General features: G+C 39.3%; 1 protein-coding gene and 2 long non-coding RNA genes across 3 annotated transcripts in view; 2 read left to right on the forward strand and 1 right to left on the reverse strand.

The window, feature by feature from the left end:
* Positions 1-22,801, forward strand: part of LOC122660890 (presequence protease 1, chloroplastic/mitochondrial-like) — a 58,571-nt gene that overhangs the window by 19,090 nt on the left and 16,680 nt on the right. Inside the window, exon 7 of the mRNA XM_043856144.1 lies at positions 20,504-20,587. Within this exon, the coding sequence (XP_043712079.1) occupies positions 20,504-20,587 (84 nt within the window). The remainder of the gene's footprint in view (positions 1-20,503; positions 20,588-22,801) is intronic.
* Positions 531-18,784, forward strand: LOC122660892. Its single transcript, XR_006332799.1, has 4 exons — positions 531-542; positions 11,405-11,412; positions 16,571-16,584; positions 18,643-18,784. It is a non-coding gene; the product is annotated as an uncharacterized LOC122660892 (long non-coding RNA).
* Positions 886-10,399, reverse strand: LOC122660893. The gene is made up of 3 exons (XR_006332800.1): positions 10,388-10,399; positions 6,642-6,799; positions 886-897 (listed from the first exon to the last, which is right to left on the reverse strand). It is a non-coding gene; the product is annotated as an uncharacterized LOC122660893 (long non-coding RNA).

The following is a 22,801-nucleotide window of genomic DNA, read 5'->3' on the forward strand; positions in this document are numbered from 1 at the left end:
ACTCTCAAAATTTTGAGAAGTGACAATGGAACAGAGTATAAGGAAGGTCACTTCCAAAAATATCTTGCTGACCATGGTATTATTCACTAGACTAGTTGTGTCGATATCCCAACCCAAAATGGTGTAGCTGAAAGGAAGAGCCACCACTTATTAGAATTGGCCAGAGCATTGATGTTTGCTCGACATGTTCTTTCCCAATATTGGGGGGATGCTGTTCTCACTGCAACCTATCTCATTAATCGACTGCCTACTCGGGTTCTTGACTCCCGTAGTCCGGTTAAGGTTTTACTTGGGAGTTCCTCTTTTGTGGTTTCACCCAAAGAGTTTGGCTGTGTGTGTTATGCTATGGATACAAAGTCCCCTGGAAAACTTGAACCCTATGGGTTACGGTGTATCTTTTTGGGTTATTCTCCAACCCAGAAAGGTTTTAAGTGTTACCATCCCCCTTCCCGTTGTACTTTGGTTAGTATGGATGTCATTTTTTATGAAAGCTTTTCCTATTCTTCACCACCTCTTCAGGGGGAGAGTTCTAGTGAAGATGTGTTTCCTTCCCTTGAGATTCCTCCTCCTTTGGCTGCTGCCCTAACTCCTTTAGCTAAAGAGAATCCTATACAGGGGGAGATCATGGAATATAGTGATGGTGAAGTTCCTACTCAGGGGGAGTTGACTCCAGTCCAGAGAACCATTGGTGAATTTCAGAAGAGGATTGACAACTCCAACATTTAACTTATCAAAGAGGATGTTCCAAAAAAGGGCAACTTCAATCCACTGTAGCTCCAGAACCTATCCAGTTGCTGACTCTGGATCCAGACCCTACTTCTCCTGGTAAGATTTCACCTCCCGACCTGCCTATTTCTCATTGCAAAGGTACTAGAACTTGCACTCAACATCTCATTTCTTGTTTTATTTTTTATAGTTCTCTTTCTCCATCCTTTCGTGCATTTGTGTCCTCTCTTTCTTCTGTTTACATTCCTAAAAATTGGCAGGAAACTTTTATAGATGGAAAGTGGAAGGCAACAATGTTGGAAGAAATGAGAGCATTGAAAAGAAATAATACATGGGATCTTGTAGTTCTTCCTCCAGGGAAAAAACCAGTGGGATGTAAATGGGTGTTTGTGGTCAAACAGTAGGTTGATGGGACAGTGGATCGATACAAGGCACGTCTGGTTGTAAAGGGCTTCACTCAGACATATGAAGTTGACTATCAAGAGACCTTCGCACCAGTGGTAAAACTCAATACTATAAGAGTGTTATTATCTTGTGTTATAAATCTTGAATGGGATTTTCAACAACTGGATATGAAGAATCCCTTCCTCCAAGGAGAGCTAGAGGAAGAGTTTGTATATGGACATTCCACTAGGATTTTCTGATGACATGACCAGGGGTAAGGTTTGTAAATTGAAGCGTGCTCTCTATGGGTTGAAACAATCACCTAGAGCTTGGTTCGGTAGGTTTCACAAAGCTATGATTTTTGTGGGATATAAGCAAAGCAATGCTAATCATACCTTGTTTATCAAACGAGTTGGTGATAAGGTAACCATTCTCATAGTCTATGTTGACGATATTGTGGTAATCGAAAATGATGGTGATGAGATCAACAAATTGAAGCACTTCCTTGGCTGTGAGTTCGAAATAAAGGATCTAGGAACTCTAAAATATTTTCATGGGATAGAGGTTGCTCGATCTGCAAAGGGCATCTTCCTTTCTCAAAGAAAATATATCCTAGAACTATTGTTTGAGACTGGGTTGTTGGGATGTCATCCTTCAGATACTCCTATGGTAGCTACTACAAGGCTCAAGGAGAAAGAAGGTGAACTAGTGGACAAAGGTCGCTATCAGCGATTAGTTGGCAAACTAATCTACCTCTCTCATACACGGCCAGATCTAGCTATTGTCGTGAGTTTGGTAAGCCAGTTCATGCATGATCCTTATTCCTCTCATATGGAGGCAGTTCTTCGCATCCTACGATATTTGAAGTCTGCTCCAAGAGAAGGAATACTTTTATCTCCCAGTGGTCATCTAAAGGTTGAAGCTTACACTGATGCTGATTGGGTTGGCTCTACCGATAGAAAATCCATCTAAAGGTTGAAGCTTACACTGATCCCAATGGTCTCCTTCCTTTGTGTTCAGATGGTTATAGAGATCTTCATAATTCTTTAGTTCTTTGCCCTTGCTTTCCCCACAATTTTCTTAGCTTAATTTCTGGTAGACTTGTACCTTTTTAGATACTCAGCATCTTCAGTCCTTTGCCATGTCTTAAAACTAGCTTTCTTAGTCTTAATGGCTGCTTGAACCTCATAATCCCACCACCAAGTCTTCCTAGTGGGGTGATGTTTTCTTTTCAATTCCCCTGGGACATTTTTAGCAACCTTCTTAATACAAGTCGTTATCTCGTTCCGCATTGTGTTAGTGTCTCCCCCAAAGTCCCACTTTCCTTGTTTGACTACTTTCTCAGTGGATGAATTCGAGGCAACCCCCCTTTAAGCTCCACCACCTTATCCTAGGGTGATGTAGATCACAGGTCCATGTGTAGCCGGCTAGCCGCAGGAACAAGCCCCAAAACCAGCCCAGTGTAGTTGTGGGATTTAACTGCTGTGAGAGGCAGCCTGGTCTGATGATGTGGCAGGTTTTTGTTGGTTTGATGGAGCATCTCATAAGGCAGCCCCAGTCCAGAGAGAAGCATGAAAAAAAGAAGGGGACCAAGACAGAATTCCCCCCCCCCCCCCCCAAATTTTTTTTTTTAATGTGAACAGTACCACGAGTTATTGTCCATGTGGTACTATTTACGTGAACAGTGCTGTGGGTCATATGGACAGCTGGCATGAAAGATTAGATGCTGCCAATATTATATCCCTAGTTGTTATTTCATTAATTTCTATTTTGGCATAGATCTAGTTTCTATTTTTAGTTTATTCCTTTTGTAATAAGTTGGTTTGACTTTACAAGCAACTTAGTTTCGGTATAGGAAAGTATTTGTTTCCTTTTCCCGGTTTTTTCCTTTCTTGTAAGTTTCTATTTTTTATTTCCTTCTTTTTGAGGCAAGTCTTGCTGCGTATATAATGTAATAGACTCCCTTGGAGTCCCCAACAATTTGGGTTTTAAAAAAAAGGAGAAAGCTTTGGCTTGGTAGTTGTGAGATGCAGTGGCTGCGAGATGCAGCAACTGTGAGAGGCCGTGGGTGAGAGACCCAAGGGAGAGAGTGAGAGGCTCAAACCTTTTTATCCATTTATATCTTCTATTTTCTATTTTTTTAATCTTTTATTCCAATCAATTTTAGTGAGAGTTCTGCCCTGAAAGTTGCTGATCTGCTGAAGACCATTCAAAAGACTGAATCAGCCATTCGAATTGACCATTCGAAGGACAACATATGGTCAAGAAGCTGCTGGCCCTACCACAACAGGAATTCCTCAAAACTAGCAAAGAGACTGGGTTGATATTGGCTTTGGTGGCTAAGGAAGTTGTTTCTATAACTGAACCTAAGCTTCCAAAGCCTATTTGAGATTTAATTTTTGGTTTTGCAGACCGAGTACTGGAGGATCTTGTAGATGAGCTCTTGCCTACATAGTCGTCACGGCATCTAGGCGATTCAAGGTGTTGGAGAGGGGCAAAATTCAAGGCGACACCAAACAGGCAACCAAGGCGCCCAAGGTGCCTGGATGCCTAGGCTGAGCTTAGGCTCCGCCTTGAGAACTATGCTTGCCTATGAGAGACTTTCAACATGCTATCAATCTAGTGCCAGAGTCGGGGTTGCCGAAGCTGTCCACTTATCGTCTTAGTCCTATTGAGCATGTCGAGCTCTGTTGACAAGTGGATGAGCTGCTGAAGAAAGGATTCATTCAAGAGAGCATTAGTCCATGCGCTGTACCGGCTCTACTCACACTAAAGGACAGATGGTAGTGCATGTATAAATAATCGGGTAATTAACAAAATCATTGTCAAGTACAGTTTTCTATTCCTCAACTTAATGACATGCTCGACATGTTGACGCGAGCCACAATTTTCTCCAGAAGGATCTCAAGAGTGGCTATCCTCAGATTAGCATTCATCCCGGTGACAAATGGAAAATGACATTCAAGACAAAGGATAGACTATGTGAATGGAAAGTCATGCCCTTTGGCTTTACCAATGCCTCTAGCACCTTTATGAGGGTTTAAACTTTATCCCTTCATCGTCAAATTTCTAGTTGTTTATTTTGACGGCATCTTAATTTACAGCAAGGCAAAAGATGATCACCTTTACCACTTGAGGCATGTGATGAGAGTCCTACGAGCTGAAAAGCTCTACATCAACCTCAAGAAGTGCTCATTCATACTACCCAAGGTTGTGTTCCTTGGTTTCATTGTGTCGTTAAGGGGCGTAGAAGTTAATCCGGAGAAGGTCCACAGCATTGCCAATTGGCCTATACTTAAAACTCTCACCAAGGTTAGGAGTTTTCATGGCCTAGCATCTTTGTACTGATGGTTCATTAAAAGATTCAGTGCTATCATGGCCATTGTTCGAGAACTCGTTTCGTTTTGGTATTTTGGGCTGACCAAAATATTTTGGATATTTCGGTCGAAATATTGTATTTTTCTAGTATGTTTTGGTAGGTCATTTGGGTGGGTTTTAGGCCAAGTTAAGGCCTGAAACTTCATGGAAACCCTATTTTAGGCTATATAAACATATTTAAATGTTCAAATTGCAAAAATAGTCACCCAAAATGGTGTTTTCGACACCGTGAAGTTGTAGATCGGCTTCCGGTGTCTAACATATATTTATTTCATCACAAACAAACATATTGATCATGCATTTTCCTAAAAAAAACCAATTTTGAGAATATGGTTTTACCTGGAATAGTGGAAAGGTTTCACAGATGTGCTAAGGAGTTTGAATCTTGTGTTCTCCAAGTGGTTCCGGCGTAGATGCTGCAAGGATTCAAATGGGAAGTGGAAGAATGGAGAAGAAATGAGCAAAAACCAAGCAAAAACCATTGTTTTGAAGTCTCGTTTCGATCGAGACTGACGAAATGTGGTCTTTTATATAAAGGGGTTTGACGAAAAATTCAAAATCTCGCGAGATTTTTCCTCGAGATATCATGAAATTTCAAGAATTTCGCTCGAGATATTGTATTTTTTCGATTTGAAGTAGCATTTCGTTTCGACCAGCTCGAAATATCCGAAATTTCCGAAATCTCGATCGAAATTTCGCGAGATTTTGAACTATGATCATGGCACCCATCACCAAGTGCATGAAGCAAAGCAAGGGCAAGTTCGAGTGGATCCCAACCGCTATAAAAACCTGCACATTCATCAAGAGGAAGATGATAGAGGCCTCGGTGTTACAACTTACAACTACCAGATTTTTATTGCATGCCTGAGGTGGTTATGGATGCTTCTCATGTTGGTATTGGTGATGTCCTTATGCAAGGAGGCATTATATTACTTTCTGTAGTGAAAAGTTGAATGATGCAAAGAAGAAATACTCTACATATGATCTTGAGTTTAATGATATAGTACAAGTGCTCAAACATTGGAGACATTAGTTAATCGGCAAGTAGTTCGTACTCTTTTCCGACCACGAAGTACTCAAGCACTTGCACTCCCAAAGAACGATGATCATAGCCATGCCAAGTAGGTATCATACCTCCAAGAATTCATGTTTACCTTGATATATATGACTGGAAAAGAGAACCAAGTGGTTGATGAATTGAGCAGAAAAGTACTTACCTTATATACCTTTACAACCACAGTATGAGCATGAATATATCAAAGATGGGTACCCTTCCGATGCTGATTCTGCTGCTGTTTATAAGATTTTACAGCAAGGGGTTACTGATGCAAAATATTCATTACATAATGGCTTTCTTTTCATGGGAACTAGCTTATGCATTCCCAACACTTCCTTGAGGCAGTACCCCATTTGGGAGGTACATGGAGGTGGCTTAGGAGGACACTTTGGCAAGTATAAAACCTATTTCCATTCCGGCAGACGACGATTTTATATTCCTGAGCCTCTAATGCTAATGCCCGCCATCGCGATCTCAGCAATATTGATTTCTCATGTACGGCCAACCCCTCTTCCCTATAAAGTGTGGGATGCAAATCCAACAGAACGCTTGGCTGAGAGAGGGATCAAATGGTAGAGTTCATTTGTTAGTAGCTTGGAGGATTAGAAACATGACCATTGCTTTTCAATTGGCTATTTTTGCATTAATTGCTACTTCATTAATCTTACTGATTAGTGTTTTTCTTACGTCAAGTCCCCAGTTATTAAAGCTCTTTATTTGTTTGAAAGCTCTTTCCATCATTTAAGCTGGCTCGCTCTTGTAGCTCGCACAGTAAGCGAGTTGGGTTCAGGGCATTTTAGAAGGCTACTTTGATCAATCCACCTGAAGCAGCAGCCTGTACTCTTTCTCTTTCAAGTAAGGAGAAGAATTAGAGAGAAAACTTGAAACTTTGAAGAGAAAGATTTGCATGAATAAAGAACTGTTACAGTTTAAAGAGCAAATGAAGCTACGGCAAGAATCAAGGGCCCCACTATAGCTAAAGGCCCCTATTTGAGTAAGGCGCGCTCTCCACCACCTGTACTATACCAAGGCATAGGGCCTTGTAGTCGACCGGCGTGAGCACGCCGTAAGTGCTGTTGCACGAGTACTGTATCACGAGCGCAAAGGCAGACGTATATGGAACACCCATAAAACGAAGCAGTTTTTGTCCACCAAAACGATTTTTTATGCGTATCGAAATCACTTCAATTCCTTCATACTAGTAACAAGTCTAATCTAATAAATATGGATTCATCACATATAACATCCTTCATACTGTCCACCAATCTTGTTACTTGGTCTTCTCCCAATTGCAGCTCCTTCTCCTCCAAAGCAGCTTGGAACCTCATTCGTACAAATGGCTCTGTGGTTCCTTGGAGGAAGCTTCTTTGGTTTAAGCATCACATTCCTAGGCATTGCTTCACAGCCTGGCGAGTCTTCACCAAATGCCTGCCCACGCAGGATTTCCTTCGCAGCCGTCACATCTCTGCTCCTTCAGCTTGCTGCCTCTGCTGGAACAATGATGAAGATCTCAATCATCTCTTCTTTGAATGCCCTATGTCTGCTGCAATTTGGAAAGGCGTTCTCAGCAAATGCTGACCTGCCCAAAGAAGAATTCTGCCCTTCTCTAGAGAGTGGGTTTGGATCGATATGACTTTCGCCGGCTCCTCTATTTGTGACTCAGTCGGCAAAATGGCTTTTTGTGCAACTCTTAATCATATTTGGATGGAGTGCAATATTAGGAAATGGACCTCCAAATCTCGATCTTACAGTATGATTTGGGACTCCATTTCCTTTGAAATTAAAGCAAAGTTATCCCTAGCTCTCCCCTCCTTTTGTATAGACTCCCCAAGGAACAGGCTTATTGTTGATTCCTGGGGTCTCTCTAATGTTACTGTTGTTGCTACTGCCCCTTAGCCATTGCTTCGGTTGGCGGTTTCTCTTTTCTCTCCCCTTCTCCCTTTAGGGCTCTCTGTTTCTTTCTCTCCTTTGGTAATATATTTTTTATCCACCCCAAAAAAAAAAAAAAAATATCAGAATATTTCAGAATACAGTGCACCTGAAAAGAACGGGAACTGGGTCGATCTATTCTATGGCGAAGCATAACTACACACTCACACGATCTTTGCCGAGAGATAGGAGCATTCGGTGGAACCGGTGAACTACACTTGCTTTTGGATAGATGTGTGGAACAGAGGGCTCGTGGTACCTGCTGCCCACCCTTCCTCTGCTTTGAGAACCGGGGTGGTCCTAGACCAGCTCGACCGCAGGGTGGTCGTAGACCAGGGCTTTCTTCGTATGCTTCTTTTTCGCCAGGTTTCATTCGATTTACCTGGCCCCATACCACTGAATATTGATCGACTAAAGTAATAATCTCTATTTGTGTCCCAACCCATAAGGCTATTTCTTTGGCCAGACTCGATGACTATCCCGGTTGGGCATTTTTTAGTGAGGAGAGCGAGACAAGCTACCTTTAGCTCATTAACTGATTTTGTATCGAACTTAAGATCAGACTGAACGGAGTTTTATCTTTTTTTGACGAGGGAGTTGTTTATTGATAGGTACGTCCCGAAGGAACCGTTGAAGTCTGACCATAAAAATGAATTGTGCAAGAATCCATAGCTCCTTTTTCTTTTTCAACTTCCCCATTCTTTCAAGCAAATAAAAGATTTTCTTAAAAAAGAGGGAGAATTTGAATCTTATCTTTTTTCGAAACCATTTCCTTTTCTATTCATTCAACTGCTAGACTCAGGCCAATCGGATCTAGTAAAAAATAAAATTAGTCTTTTTATCCTCTAGGTGTTCATTACCTCAGTACCCATCAAGGATTTAAGTCTCGTATCGGTATCGATCGGTCAAAGCGATTTTAAGAGACGATCGTATCGTGATCGGAGATACGATTGATCGTGCGTAAACGCATGAAAATGATCAAAATACACATGAAAATACACTTTTGGACACAAAAACAATATAAACAAGCAATTTGTGTCATATATCATGCATATATACTAAGAATTGTGAATAATCAATAACCGCAAAGGTGGTAGTTTGAAATTGTTATAAAAGATTAAAAGATGAAATTCTTTACATATAGAGTCACTCTATTGCCATAAGAATGTCGGGTGGATCAAAGTCATGTCCGTAAGGGTCTTTAACAATAGGAGTGACTAAGATGATGTTGTGTCTGTCGAACATAAGCACACATCGAGCCACCAAAATACTCGATGGTAGTGACTCTCCCACTCATAGTAGAATCGTGCGCTTCTCGGAGCGGCTAATGTCATGACAAAGACTAGGTTGTGCTTGTGCTTGATTCTCTCCGTATCCATAACTTCCATACCCTACGTAAGCCCCATGTCCATAGCTTCAAGAAGAACCCGATGCATAATGCCCACGGCCCGATGAAGCACCAAGATAATCGTAACTAATGCTAAGTGACTCCATGCCACTCATAAGCACATCACTATCATATGGATTGTAGGAGCGCTTGGCAAACTTGCCCTTTGCGGCTTCCGCGAGTAAGTCTTATGGCCGCAGGCTCAAAGCACTATGATCCATATCTTGGGTAGTATGTGTGTATCCCGCCTCACATGTGAATCGAACCCCAACACGATGTTGTGAAGCCTCGCGGCCACCACCACTACCTCCAAGACCATGGCCACCACCACCACCACCACCACTACCATCATCATCATCGCCATCATCATCATCATCATCATCATCATCATCAGCAGCAGCAGAAGCAGCAGCAATGTAACCACCACCACCATCACCATCACCATCACCATCGCCGTTCTTCATCCTCATCATCAACATGTTGTTGAGTTCCTCCATACGGATGACCTGACCTCGTCCTCTCCGACTAAACCTTCTTTGAGCTACTTTCATTTTCTTCAACATTAGGACAAGGATCTTGTGATGGTGGCTGTGTTGCATCCTCATCCATCCGTTGAATGATGCTCTCTATCACCGGATCAGGTTTGGTTGTCTAGCGATCCTCACTTAATTGATCCATCACCAATACCTTATCGCATTTTCTATCCATGCTCTAACTGGATCTTCATCGTCAAGTAGGTGGTTGATGTCTATTGGGTTGACATCTACATCATCTCCTTCTCTTTCCACTCTAAATATTTAAGCTTCACTTCATGTTGTAATGGACATACACTAGCTTCTCCAACTTTGAATAATTGAGACGATTTGGGGTTTGGTGTGTATCAACCCGAATGTACTCGATTACGTTCGCAGCCACTAGAGGATGCCGTCAGGATAATACTCAGTGCATTCGGGTTAAGTGTGGAGCACTAGTACCCCATAATTGAGCCACCAATCACCGCACAATAATAAATGAAATATTAAAAGACAAAACCTTAAAACAATTTTTAAATGATATAATAAATTAGGTAAACCTAACTTACGGGCGTTGTGTGCTCCTAGCATGGATAGCCATTCTATCAAAACCACGAGTGGCCTCCCAAAAATACTTAGCCTAGAGAGGTATTAAAAAAATATATATATTAGTTCCACTTCCACTAATCACTCTATTCTTGGTTTCAATCATTTATACAACTAATTTAGTTCTAACCTCATCCATGGCAAGTGTGGCCTTTGCTACATCCGCTCCATTCTGCTCACAACATTCCTTAGGGCACGCAATAGATCCGGTCTACACCCTATATCATTGGAGTATTGGATATCCGGATTCAAATAATATGCTGCACATGGTTTGTAATGGATGGTTAGAAACCTAGAAATTCTAATAATAAATAAATAAATAGTAACTTACTAACTACTAAGTGTTTAACATGAAACCAAAGTCATATACTTATAAGATTACCCGCCTAATGAACATCTTGAACCAACATATTTTCCCATCGATCGGATATAATCTTCAAATACTTCTTGTTTGATGTTCAGTTATTCTCATGTATTTTTCTCTTCACACATCCCATGGCCTCTACCATCTTGCCCATGGTCCGCTTCTTTATCCCCATCAACCTCTCGAAGGCACAAAAGAGTGGCATCATAACATTATAAAGTCGGCCCATCGCAGCCCAAAACTTTGAGGAGGTGACAAGATCTTGAACAAATCTCCCAATTTCAGACTCTTGCATAATTGCTAGTCAACCACTCAAGAGAGGTGAACATCCGTAGCAGCCCATGCTTTCGGAAATGAGGCTATCAATTGCAATGTAATTTGTTGCAAATCTTGTTGTTGCAGCCTCACTAAATCCCCTTGTGTATAACTCCTCATCAATGCCAAAACCCAACTATGGTTGTAAATAAAGTTGGTGATTTTCCTGCATTACCAACCAACTTTTGGACCGTGGGCAATTCTCCTATGTCCTTAAACATCAAATCTATGCAATGAGCTGCACATGGTGTCCAAAATAAATGTTGCCTCTTTAACATAAGCAATCGACCAGCTTTCTTGAAATTTGCTGCATTGTCAGCTACTACTTGGACAACATTTTCTTCTCCTATGTCCTCCACAACTTCATCCATTAACTTGTACAAGTAGTTGGCATCTTTGATTTCACTAGATACATTGACCGACTTGTGGAAGATCGTCCTTCCATCACAAGAGATAAGAAAATTGATGATGGATAATCTTGTTGGTCCACTCCATCCATCACACATGATGGTCACTCCATATAGTGGCCACTTCTCCTTGAACCTCTCTACATACTCATGCACCTCTTGGACAATATCATCCAAGTAAGACCCAGCAATCTCATGAGGTGTGGGTGGCTTAACATTTTGCCCACACCGCTGAATCTCCTTTACCATGGCCTTCAAGTGGGGATCTTTGGCCTTATGTGGTGGAATCATAGAATCGTGGAACCATCCTGGAGATTGCTCGCCTATCATTTTACTAAGTGTTTTGGGTTGAAAGCTTTCTTCAATCCTCTCGTTGGCTAGCATCCTTGCTCTATAGACATTAGGATCCATGTCTCGATATCCGGGCTCTTCTTTCTCTTACCCTTACCACTCTTTGTAAACCGGTCAAACATCTCCTTCACACTGTTGCTCTACTAAGGCCAACAGCTGCTTACCCTTACTTAGAGATGGACGACAAGAGGAGCCAACACCAATATCTACAGGCCTCGGCTGGGTCGAGCTGATTGACTTCTAATCAATTGCTCACCTCTCCATTGTTGCTCTTTTGCTTCATGTCTTGATTGTTTCATCGCCAATGCCAACTCTAGGTCCTCCTCTGCTTCCATATCCGATCCTTCATAATCTTCAAAATCTTCCATCAAATTTTTAACCAATGCATCAACATCATCATGTGCTTGCTTGTATTTTTTTGGAATCTCTAAGGTGTTTTTGCATTGCCCCGCTTAACTCTACAGACACTCGTGTACACTTGGAAACATTTCCATATCCTCCCGCCATGTTCTCTTTTTGCCGAGTTACCCCACCTCCAAGATGTTGGGTGTCACAGTGGTTGACCGTATGCAATCTATTATTGTTTATTTTGGTACAATAAGACCACCCAATGTCTTGTTGTCGCGGCATCGCCCTAAATACCAAACAAAAGTAGATAACTATATAAGATATATATTAAACAATATTCAAATCCACACATCAATAATTTATTATTTATACAAGTATAGACACACATTATGATGCATGTCATGCATTGCATCATCTTCTTTTATTTACTACCTAGCAAAGTTGCCCTAAACAATATTTAAACATTTTTATATTTTCTACAACTAGTTACACATTATTTAATTTTTTAAATAATTAAAAAAAATGACATAATGTAAATGTACTACATATATGAATCTAAGTCTTTGATTCTATTTCAGCCAATTATACATTTTATCAAATTATAATGAAAGAGTATAGATGGAAAAATCAGATTTTTTACATTTTTTTAAGTATTATATAAATTCAGAAAATAGCCAAAAAAAAAAAAATAATACAGATTTTAGGGTAAATGTATAATCTTCTTGGGATGTCATACATCTATACAGAATGTACTCCATATCTTATAAACATTACCATTTGTTTTAAAGTTAAGAAGAACAAAAAAAAAAATTTCATTTTAAAGAAGGAATTTTCAGTTTTGGGTAAAAATGGTCAAAGAAACATGGATTTGAAACCAAATCTTTGTAAATGCATACAAAGAATGCAATTTCTATGTTTGTTTAACATATTCTCTTTGATTCATACCAAAAACATACCAATAATCAAAGATTAAAGCAAAAGATTCAAGTTTTTTTCAAAAACTTACCTAACCCTTCAAGAACAGCTTTTGAATTCAATGTAGGCTGTTAGATCCACCAAATGATGTGATTTCAGCTCCTCTCAGTTCGTTTTTGGCAAAGAATTGAAAGCCCTCAAGAAATCTTACCCAAAAAACAAGTTTAAATGTGTTTTTGGAAGGGTTTCTCAAAGCGGAAGACCTTTATTCCGCCAGACTGCTAGAAATCGAGTTTTAGGTGAAAACAATGAAATGGCCATGTGTTTTTTAAGTTAACGATACGTGATCGAGACGTATCGAGTCGCCTCGATATGTATCGGTATGTATCGTCGATACATATCGATACATATCGAGACAACTCGATACGCCTCGATACATATCGCTTTTTTAAATATAATAAAATACTCTTTTTTAAAAACTCTCGATCGTATTGATACGTATCGATCGTGATCGTATCGATCGGCACGCCCGGCCGATACGCCTCGATACAGGAGACATTTACATTTTAAAAAAGATACGCTTCGACCTCGATCGATCGACCACGACCGATACCGAGACGTATCGGCCGAGACGATACGATACGGACCGAGACTTAAATCCTTGGTACCCATAACCTCGAGTCGACTCCATGGAAATATTCGACATATAGACAATCAGTAGGTCCAATCAGCGGGTTGGCTGGGGCTTTAGCCAGGGTTTCTTATCCCCAAAATTCAGGTGGCTGATCTTTACTATTGGCTCCATCTTCAAAGAGATGTCCAAAATGTGATAAAGAGGTGTTGTATGTGGCTGTTTGCTAAAGGAACGAAGCAAAATACATGACTATACTCCCTGCTGCCCGTACCTCATGCACCATTGTTGTTGCATATCAGCATGGACTTCATGGTTAGACTGCCCTCTACTATGGAAAAACTTGACCCTTTCTGGTGGTGGACAGGTTCTCAAAAATGGCACACTTCATGGCTCATCAAAAGACTTATGATGCTGGCCATATTGCACCCATTTCTCAAAGTAGTGGTGCGACTACATGGATTGTTGGAATCGATTGTCTCCGATCGTGATGTTAAGTTCATGAGTTATCGTTGGAAGACTTTGTGGTTAAGGACAAACACATAGTTGCAATTTTTGATGGCACCCACAAACGGATGGACAAACCAAAGTTGTGAATTGAAGTGTAGGCAATCTTCTATGGTGTCTTGTATGAGATTATGAGAAGACTTGGCCCTCAATTCTTGACATTGCTGAGTTTTCCTACAACTGTTTTGTCAACCGCAGCTCACACACCTTTTGTGGAAGTACCTGGTCTTCAATGCAAGAGGCCCGTAGATTCGGTACCTCTCCCTCCTCATGTCTAAGTTAGCGGCATATCACCGATGTTCACACTGCCATACAGTCATACTGTTAGCAGAACCGAGAATGGGAGAATGGCTTGAATGATCAATGAGATCAGTCAAGCTCTTTATTTATAATAATAAAAGAGATTACAAGGGAAACACTATTCACGTACTGTTCACGTGAACAGTGTTACAACCCTAATTACATTTCTACCCTTGCTCATAAATACATAAATAAAGAATAAATAAAACACCCAAATGACCAGAATACCCCCATGGTATTCTGGTGTACATATTCCAACACTCCCCCTTAAGCTGGAGTATACAAATAAGTAAAGAAGCTCCAGCTTGAACTAATAAGAAAAAAAAATGCTAACACTCCAACATTCTAACACACCCCCTCAAGTTGGCGCATATACGGCACTAATGCCCAACTTGAACAAAATAGGGAGTAACAGAGTTGTGGCAAATTCCATTCCAGCTTGACACATAGACGGATGAATGAAGCTCCCAAATAAACCTTCAAGAACTTGAAATAATTGATCTTCAAAACCTGGGCAGACTTGATCAACAAAGTTTTCACCAATTTTCAATAGCTGTCCAGTGATGAATCTCAGAGTGTCATAGTGACGTAAAATCTTGAAGTGAAAAACTAGGGCAGCAAGCAGCGGAAACAACTGAATCAACCCAACTATAAATCCTCAAATAGGCACTGTAATCCTCAAATAGGCAGGCAACAACCAAATATCTTCAATACTCTCAATACTTCCATCTCCCCCTTACGGCAAACTCAACCTAATAACAAAGAATACCCAATGGCAATGGTGGAGAAACACTAATCTTCTATGTTTTGCACTAATGTTCCTGCAAGTTCTGCATTCTGCAATGTCTACAGGTGTAATTTACGTAATCCCCCCCCTTACGTGTAGTAGTACACGTGGATAAATAACGAAGATGATGTAAGAAATAGGGCAAAAGTATGATGTTCTAGAATTTTTCCAAAGGTGCTATGGGTAATTAAAAAAGAACGAATGGCAAATTAGAGTATACCATAAACTTTTAAAGTGGTTATGGGTAAATGCCAAAGGTATGATATGGGAGATGGGTAAGTGAAAAAGGCAGTGGGATAAAGAATCATGGAGAAAAAATAATGCAACATAGCAATTTTCGACCTTCTTCAATCGATCAAACAAACTTCTTGGATGGAAACTCCTGCATGGGAGAAACACCAAACTCCAATTTGCAGATCTAGTAAGAAAACAGATCTGATTTGAAGCAAGGAAAGGCTCCAATCTTCAAGCTTGAGCAATCTTCAAACAAGGAAGAACCAGTGTGAAAAACTCCAATCTATAAACTCCCATATGCTGAATAGAACTGATGAAGATATCTGGGCAGAATTGATGTAATAAGCTTCTAGAAAAACTTGGACCAGATCTGAATTAGAGAACAATGCTCGGATCAAGTTCTCAAAGTAAGCTGGATATGAACCAGTAGAAAAGCTTCACACAACTAAATAGATTCGTAGTCGCAACCATAACCATGAACACACTGTTGTTATCCCAAATAAACTGATCTCCAAGGTAGTAGATTCAACTCTTCAACAATGTAAAAGAACTTCGATCTCCAATAGTAGGATACTCAGTCTCAAAACCAGGGCAGCAGTAGTCCTCATAAAGGCAGTAGTAACAAGTTAACCAGTCATGCTTACATAAGCCAATCAATAGAACCAGTAAGGGATGTAGTATAGCTCAATAGAACCAGCAAGTAGAAGACAATAACTCAGCAGATCCAATAGGAATTGATGCAGCCAGTCACAGAGGAACCAAATAAATATAGGTTGATAGTTGGAGAAATCGATCATAAGAAAGAAACCTGAATTTGTTCAAAAAATACTCCAAGGATAATGCTGAAATTTGGGTCGAACACTCCTCCGGTATGTATAAGACTCCCCTAAAAAAATCAGCTTGATAGGACAGCCCTAACCCTAAGGAGGGTTTTGGAAAACCCTGAAATTGAGATCGATATAGGGAAAAGGGGCTTCAATTGCTGATGTAGACTTGCAATAGATGCTGATTAGTACTGCTTGAATGGGACCTCCAATGCGAACAACCAATCTCCAGTTAGAATGAGACTTGGTCTTCAAGAGGGAGAGACACCAAAAAATTTGCAGAAAAGTAGGGCAGCAGCTATCGCAGTAAATAGACCTTCAAGCCATGAATTGATGAATTAGAGTGTCTCTTTTAATGTTAGAACCACCTCCAAACCACTATAGCAGCTCATCCCTATCCCGAAAAATCGATTTGTGTCAGGGTTTTGGAAAACTCTGAAAAGTAGAGATCGGTTGGGGTAGGAGTCTTCAAAAAAACTTGAAAAAGTGCAATATTGAGGTCAAATGGTCCTTGTATTGGAGAAAAACAACCCACAAAAAATCAGCATCAACTGGAAGGAGGAATCCTAAAATCGATTGGAGTCAGGGTTTTGAAAAACCCTAAAAAGGTGAGATCGATTGGGTGAACCAAGCTGGAAAACAAAAGAGAGTGTAGTAGATAGAAGAGGTAGATAGGTTCTGGAAAAGAAAGCAGAGGGAGCTCCAACAATGAAGGATCAGCCTTCATGTGAGGAATCTGATCTTCAAAATTCTGGAAAGCTCCAATATCGCAGGTATGGTTCCAGCAGTATCGATTAGAATTTAGGTTATGAAAAAAAAAAATAGATTGGGAGGAGGGCAGCAACTAAATCATTGGATTAGGTTTTTCCTCGTTAGTGCTGCCCCCTCACAAGGATGAGAAGAAGAAAAAACAGAAGAAGGAGAAGCCGAGAGAGAGAGAGAGAGAGAAAGGTGGGAGAAGGTGATGGAAGAAAAGAAGGTTTTTTTCTAACCTAGATCAGAGAATTGGTTCTGATGCCATGTTAGCTGAACCGAGAATGGGAGAATGGCTTGAATGATCAATGAGATCAGTCAAGCTCTCTATTTATAATAATAAAAGAGATTACAAGGGGAAACACTATTCACGTACTGTTTACATGAACAGTGTCACAACCCTAATTACATTTCTACCCTTGCTCATAAATACATAAATAAAGAATAAATAAAACACCCAAAAGACCAGAATACCCCCATGGTATTCTGGTGTACATATTCCAACACATACACCGCCACATTGCAATCAACAATGATGCATACAAGGTCGCAGCTAATCGTCATAGCCGGTTCGTGAAGTTTAAGCCGGGCGACATGGTCATGGTATGGATTGCTCAGGAAAGGTTTACACCCAGTACCCATGCAAAGCTGTACCCTCGGAAGATGGGTCCATTCTTGAGTTACCCCCAGGCATGTCTATTAGCAATGTAAAGTTGTTGATCTTACTCTATATAAGAGACATCACACTGATGAGGGTGATACTAAGCATACCCTTCGGTTGCCACTGTTTGCTTCATTAGATCAGGACAAGATTGAAGATGTCGTCGACAACAAGTTCATATTCATCATGACGCGTAAAGGCAGTTTTTACCCTTTCCTTGTCAAGTGGAAGGGTCGATCAAGGCATGACTGTGCATGGATTCTTGGAGATGATATAAGTACATCAACCTGGACCTTTATGAGCATTACATGTCCTTTCTATATTCGTCAGAGTTCGATGCTTTCAAGCTGGGGAGAGCTGATGTAGAATTGTAGATCAAGTGAGGTTTCAACACTAGTATTCACCCTGAACAAGCTTAACTTCTAGTCTAATGGGTTAAATAAGTAGTCTAATTGGTCATATGGGTCATGTGCTGGGGATTTTTATGTTTTCTATTGAAATGGGCTTATTTTGAAAGCCCATATATGTGGAATAAGTGGCCCGTACGAATTTAACTAGTTTGTTGTATCTAGTCCTCTAAAGGTGTGAAGTCTTGGGGATGTCAATAGGTTAGTTTTATTGTTTAGTTGTGAAAGATCTTGAAAATGTAAAGTCCATTAAATATCTTGAAGCGATCCAATGTAAGTCCTTGGAAATGTACAGGCCATTAAGTCTCGAAGAAAGTCCCAATAAGGGTCTAGAACCCTCCCAGCCTCTCTTTAAAAAGATCTCCTTTAAGCATTTGAAATCAGAATTGTAACAGCAGAAACTATGGAGAAACCATAACCGAGAATGGGAAGAAGAAGAAGAAGAAGTGGAGAAGAGAGGAGAACTGTCAAGAGAGTGATCGAACTTTACAGTCTCCCTCACCCATGCTTTATTTATATAATTGGAACTCCAAATAAAGGGAGGATTCCTAACTTACTTAGGAATCCTATTTACAATATGAATAAATCAGAACTAATCTACCTACTCCTAATTACAATAGGAATCAAGATAAAAACATAAATAAACTAGGACTAAACAGTCCTACTAGAACTAGGACAGCTCCTAACTCTTAGAACAAGAGAAGGAAACAAATATGAGGAGTCAATCTTGATCAGAGGTAATAATCTGATCGAGAATGACTTCCCCCTTCTGTAGCACGATAATCTTCAACAAGAATTTTAATGATATTTGGTTTTTAGCATTCTTCTGTGAGAGACAGATCTGCAGTGAGATGCTGAGGAGGTTGCTGAGATACTAGTCTAGGCTTGGGGTGAGGCTCTTCAAGCCATATCTTCTTCTAATTTTCTATTCTGCTTCTGCTAGTATCCTTCATGCGATATCAAGTAAGTCACACTATTCTGTTCCTGAGTTTGTTGATTAAGAAAATAAATACTGATATTTTATGGAGAATCTCAGGTTTCTCACTTTTTCTTAAATCTGATCATTTTTGGATGCTGCAATCCTGTTATTTTAGACTAGTTTTGAAACTTATTAGAAGGTTTGACTAGACTCCATTAAGTGGGTTATTTTAGACTAGCTTTCAAAGTTTATTAGTTTTAGGCAAGGATTTAAGTATCGGTATCGGGCATCGTATCGGTCGGGCGATTTTAAGAGACGTATCGTATTGTATCGTGATCGTATCGGAAATACGATCGATCTGTGCAGAAACGCATGAAAATGATCAAAATACACATGGAAATACACTTTTGGACAATAAAAACAATATAAACAAGCAATTTGTGTCATATATCATGCATATATACTAAGAATTGTGAATAATCAATAACCAAACAAGTGCGGCACATTGAAATTGTTATAAAAGATTAAAAGATGAAATTTCTTACATGTAAAGTCACTCAATTGCCATGAAGAATGTCGGGGTGGATCAAAGTCATGTCTGTAAGGGTCTTCAACAATAGGAGTGACTATTGTGATAGATTTTAGGGTAAATATATAATTTTCTTGGAATGTGATAGATCTATACATAATATAGTACATATATTATATACATTAGCATTTGTTTTAAATTTTAGAAGAAAAAAAAAAAAAAAAAATCATTTTAAAGAAGCAATTTTCGGTTTTGGGTAAAAAATGCAAAGAAACATGGATTTTGAACTCAAATCTTTGTAAATGTATACAAAGAATGCAATACTAAGTTAGTTTAACATATTCCCTTTGAATCATAGCAAAAAAAATACCAAAAATCAAAGATTTAAACAAAAGAATCAAGTTTTTTTCAAAAAACCTACCTTGCCCTTCAAGAACACCTTTTGATTTCGAATGTGGGCTGTTAGATGCAGCAAATGATGAGATTTCAACTCCTTTAGGATCGTTTTGGCAAAGGAATCAAAGCCCTCAACAAATCTTTGGCAAAAACCAAGTTTAAAGATGTTTTTTTATGGTTTCTCAAAGCTGGAACTGTTTTTTTCCGCCAGCCTGTTCCTGCTCGAGTTTTCTGTTTTGAGAAGACTTGGGCCCATGTGGTTTTTAAGTTGCCGATACGTATCGAGACGTATCGAGACGTCTCGGTATGTATCGATATGTATCGGTCGATACATATCGATACATACCGAGACGTCTCGATATGTTTCGTTATTTCAAAAATAATAAAATAATGGTTTAAATCATGTCTCGTCTCATCGATACGATCGATCGTATCGTATTGTATCGATATGTATCGATCGATACATACCGATACATTCGAGACATTTACATTTAAAAAAAGATACGTCTCGACCTGTCTCGTCTCGGCCATGACCGATACCGAGACGTATCGGCCGAGACGATACGATACGCTCCGATACTTAATTCCTTGGTTTTAGGTCTTGATTTAGGCTTAGCAGTCATTGTACATGATATATTCTTAATACTGTGAAGGACGAGTAGTTCATGACTGATTTGGTTTAAGACATTGTTAGTAGTTCAGAATCTGTCACTGAGTCCAGGCATTTGAGTTATGTAATTTTGCTAATCTTATTCCCTGCAGCACATATCAAACATTTCATGAAAATTGACAACTCAAAGATTTTCCAGAATTAGAATGGTCGAAGCTTATTGTTAAAGTTAGATGTATTCTTACTTCATTTAATTCACTATGCAGGCTATGTTTCCTGACAATACTTATGGCGTAGATAGTGGAGGTGATCCTAGAGTTATTCCTCAGCTTACATTTGAGGAATTCAAGGTTTGTTACATCTCCTTAGAAAATAATTTCCGCATCTTATTATGACATTGTTTACTTGTTCATGCTGCGACAGAACTCTTATATATTTATGATGATATAGAAAATCTACTTCATCTATCAGCCTACTCTGTGCATCGTCATGCTTAATAAGCTGAAGTTAAATGTCTTAATAATCTTTGCTGCTGAAATGGAAATTATATGAGCAAGTTTTTTTTTGTTTCTGTAGATAGATATATGAACACTGTTATCAAATGCTCTTCCTCTTTTTGTGCATAGCCACTTTGTTAGAGAAGTGAATAGAGAAAAAGGAGCAGACATGAAGTGCTATAATATAAAAATCTATACAATATGATATGTTGAGCAGATATAACCAAGGTTCAAGATCTCGGGTTTCGACCTGGTTTTTACCAGGTTGAAACCGAGTTATGGTCAAAACTTACCGAAACCAGGTCGAAACCTGGTACATTTTTCCCAGCCAACTCGAGATAGTGGTTTCGAGGCCCAGAAATGGTTTTTTAGGTCTGATTTTTTGTATATAGTTTATTTTTGACATTTTAAACACAATGCATGAACTATTTTCACAAAAAACAAACATTCATAATGGTACTTGTGGTTTTTGACCCAAGTTTACTAGTGTACGCACAGTGTACTGAGAATCATAGTTGTCAAGACAAATACTTATTTATGCCAAACAACATTTACTTATGATATTATTCATAAATAAGCAAATATCCCCTATTTGAATCCAATAAAAATAGTTAAAAAATAAATTCCAAAAGGATAAAAAGTCGAACCCCCCCAGTTCAAGAACAAAAACTGGATCTTCGGCAGTAGGTGAAATTTTCAACTTTCAAATGTTGGGGTTTTTCTCAAATCTATAAATTTCATAAATCTTAATATGGTAAAACATTGCTAAAAACCAAACATGCGGTAAAATATTCATTTGTTTTGATGTCTAAAAAATTATTTCCATTCAGAGCCATTTTGACAGCATTCGCGCACACCAAATTAACTTTGACCGGAACATAACTCCTTCAATATAAATCAGATTGGGTAAATTACACATCACCCCCTGGTTTTCAGTTGCCTTTTTATTTATTCTCTTCTTGATGTTTCACTTTCTGATTTAGCGCTTCTTGGAATGCAATGGGTTATTTAATGCAGCCTATCTGAGCTTATCCTTAGCATGCTAGTGAAAGCCTTTCGATCCAACATCCTTTGGAACCTATTCACCTATTCTTTTTGCCCTATGTTTGAATGATGGAAGGAAAGAAAGCAACAGATATAAAACAGAATAGCAATACCATTGAGAGGATCTTAGTGCAGGATGGATTGTGATGTCCTGTGGGCATGGACCCTCAATATTTAAGGTTGGAAAATTTAGAGTTTATTCATGAGATTCAGGGCTGAAATTAGGGTCATACAACGATGTTATCTAGAGAAAATCTTTTTTAAGTGGAATTCTTGGATCAGGTTGCAGGGAATTTTAAAGTATGTGGGGATTGTAGATTTGACACTTCTGCTAAAATGGTTGAAGAAGAACTAATTCAAAATCAGGATTTGCAGTAAGGCAATCTAATGTAGAGGAGATCTCGGACGAGTTTCTGATCGTCTGGACCGGCAGAAGGCCATGTGGTCCGATAAAAAATACTGATTTTCCAGCGTCAATGCCAAGACCATAACTTTTGACTCGGATTGAGTTACGTGAGCCATAACCCCAATTCGGAATTGGTAGCTAGATTTTTGGGGCTGGCCGAAGATTTTCTAAATTCGACTGTTTAAGGGGTTTTGGGGCCTGCAAAGTTTGGTGCGCAATTTATGGTTTTCATAGCTTCCTTTTTTCTACGCTTTTGCCCTTGTAAGCAGACCTACCTATATACATCTGCTTTGAGATTTCTGCAAGATTAACTTCCATTTATTGAAATAGCTTTGTATTTGTTCTTCTTTCTCATTGGAACTAGGGTTTCACTTACCTTTTGGATTCGAGGGTTCGTCAGTGCTAGAACAACATCTAGCACACCATACTTCCGGTTGCGTCACAATCTCCGCAAAACTCTACTGAACTTGATATGGATCACTTTGCATGTTTGGTAGGGCTTATCGGAAACAGGAAATCAAGTTAGAATTTTTTTTCTTGGTATTTCAGAATTTTTTAATAAAAGAAAAATACAAAATGTATGATGTCTACTAGACTTCACTATAATATTGATTAAT

Source organism: Telopea speciosissima, chromosome 5 (genome assembly GCF_018873765.1).
Source record: "Telopea speciosissima isolate NSW1024214 ecotype Mountain lineage chromosome 5, Tspe_v1, whole genome shotgun sequence".
NCBI classification, from domain to species: Eukaryota; Viridiplantae; Streptophyta; class Magnoliopsida; order Proteales; family Proteaceae; genus Telopea; species Telopea speciosissima.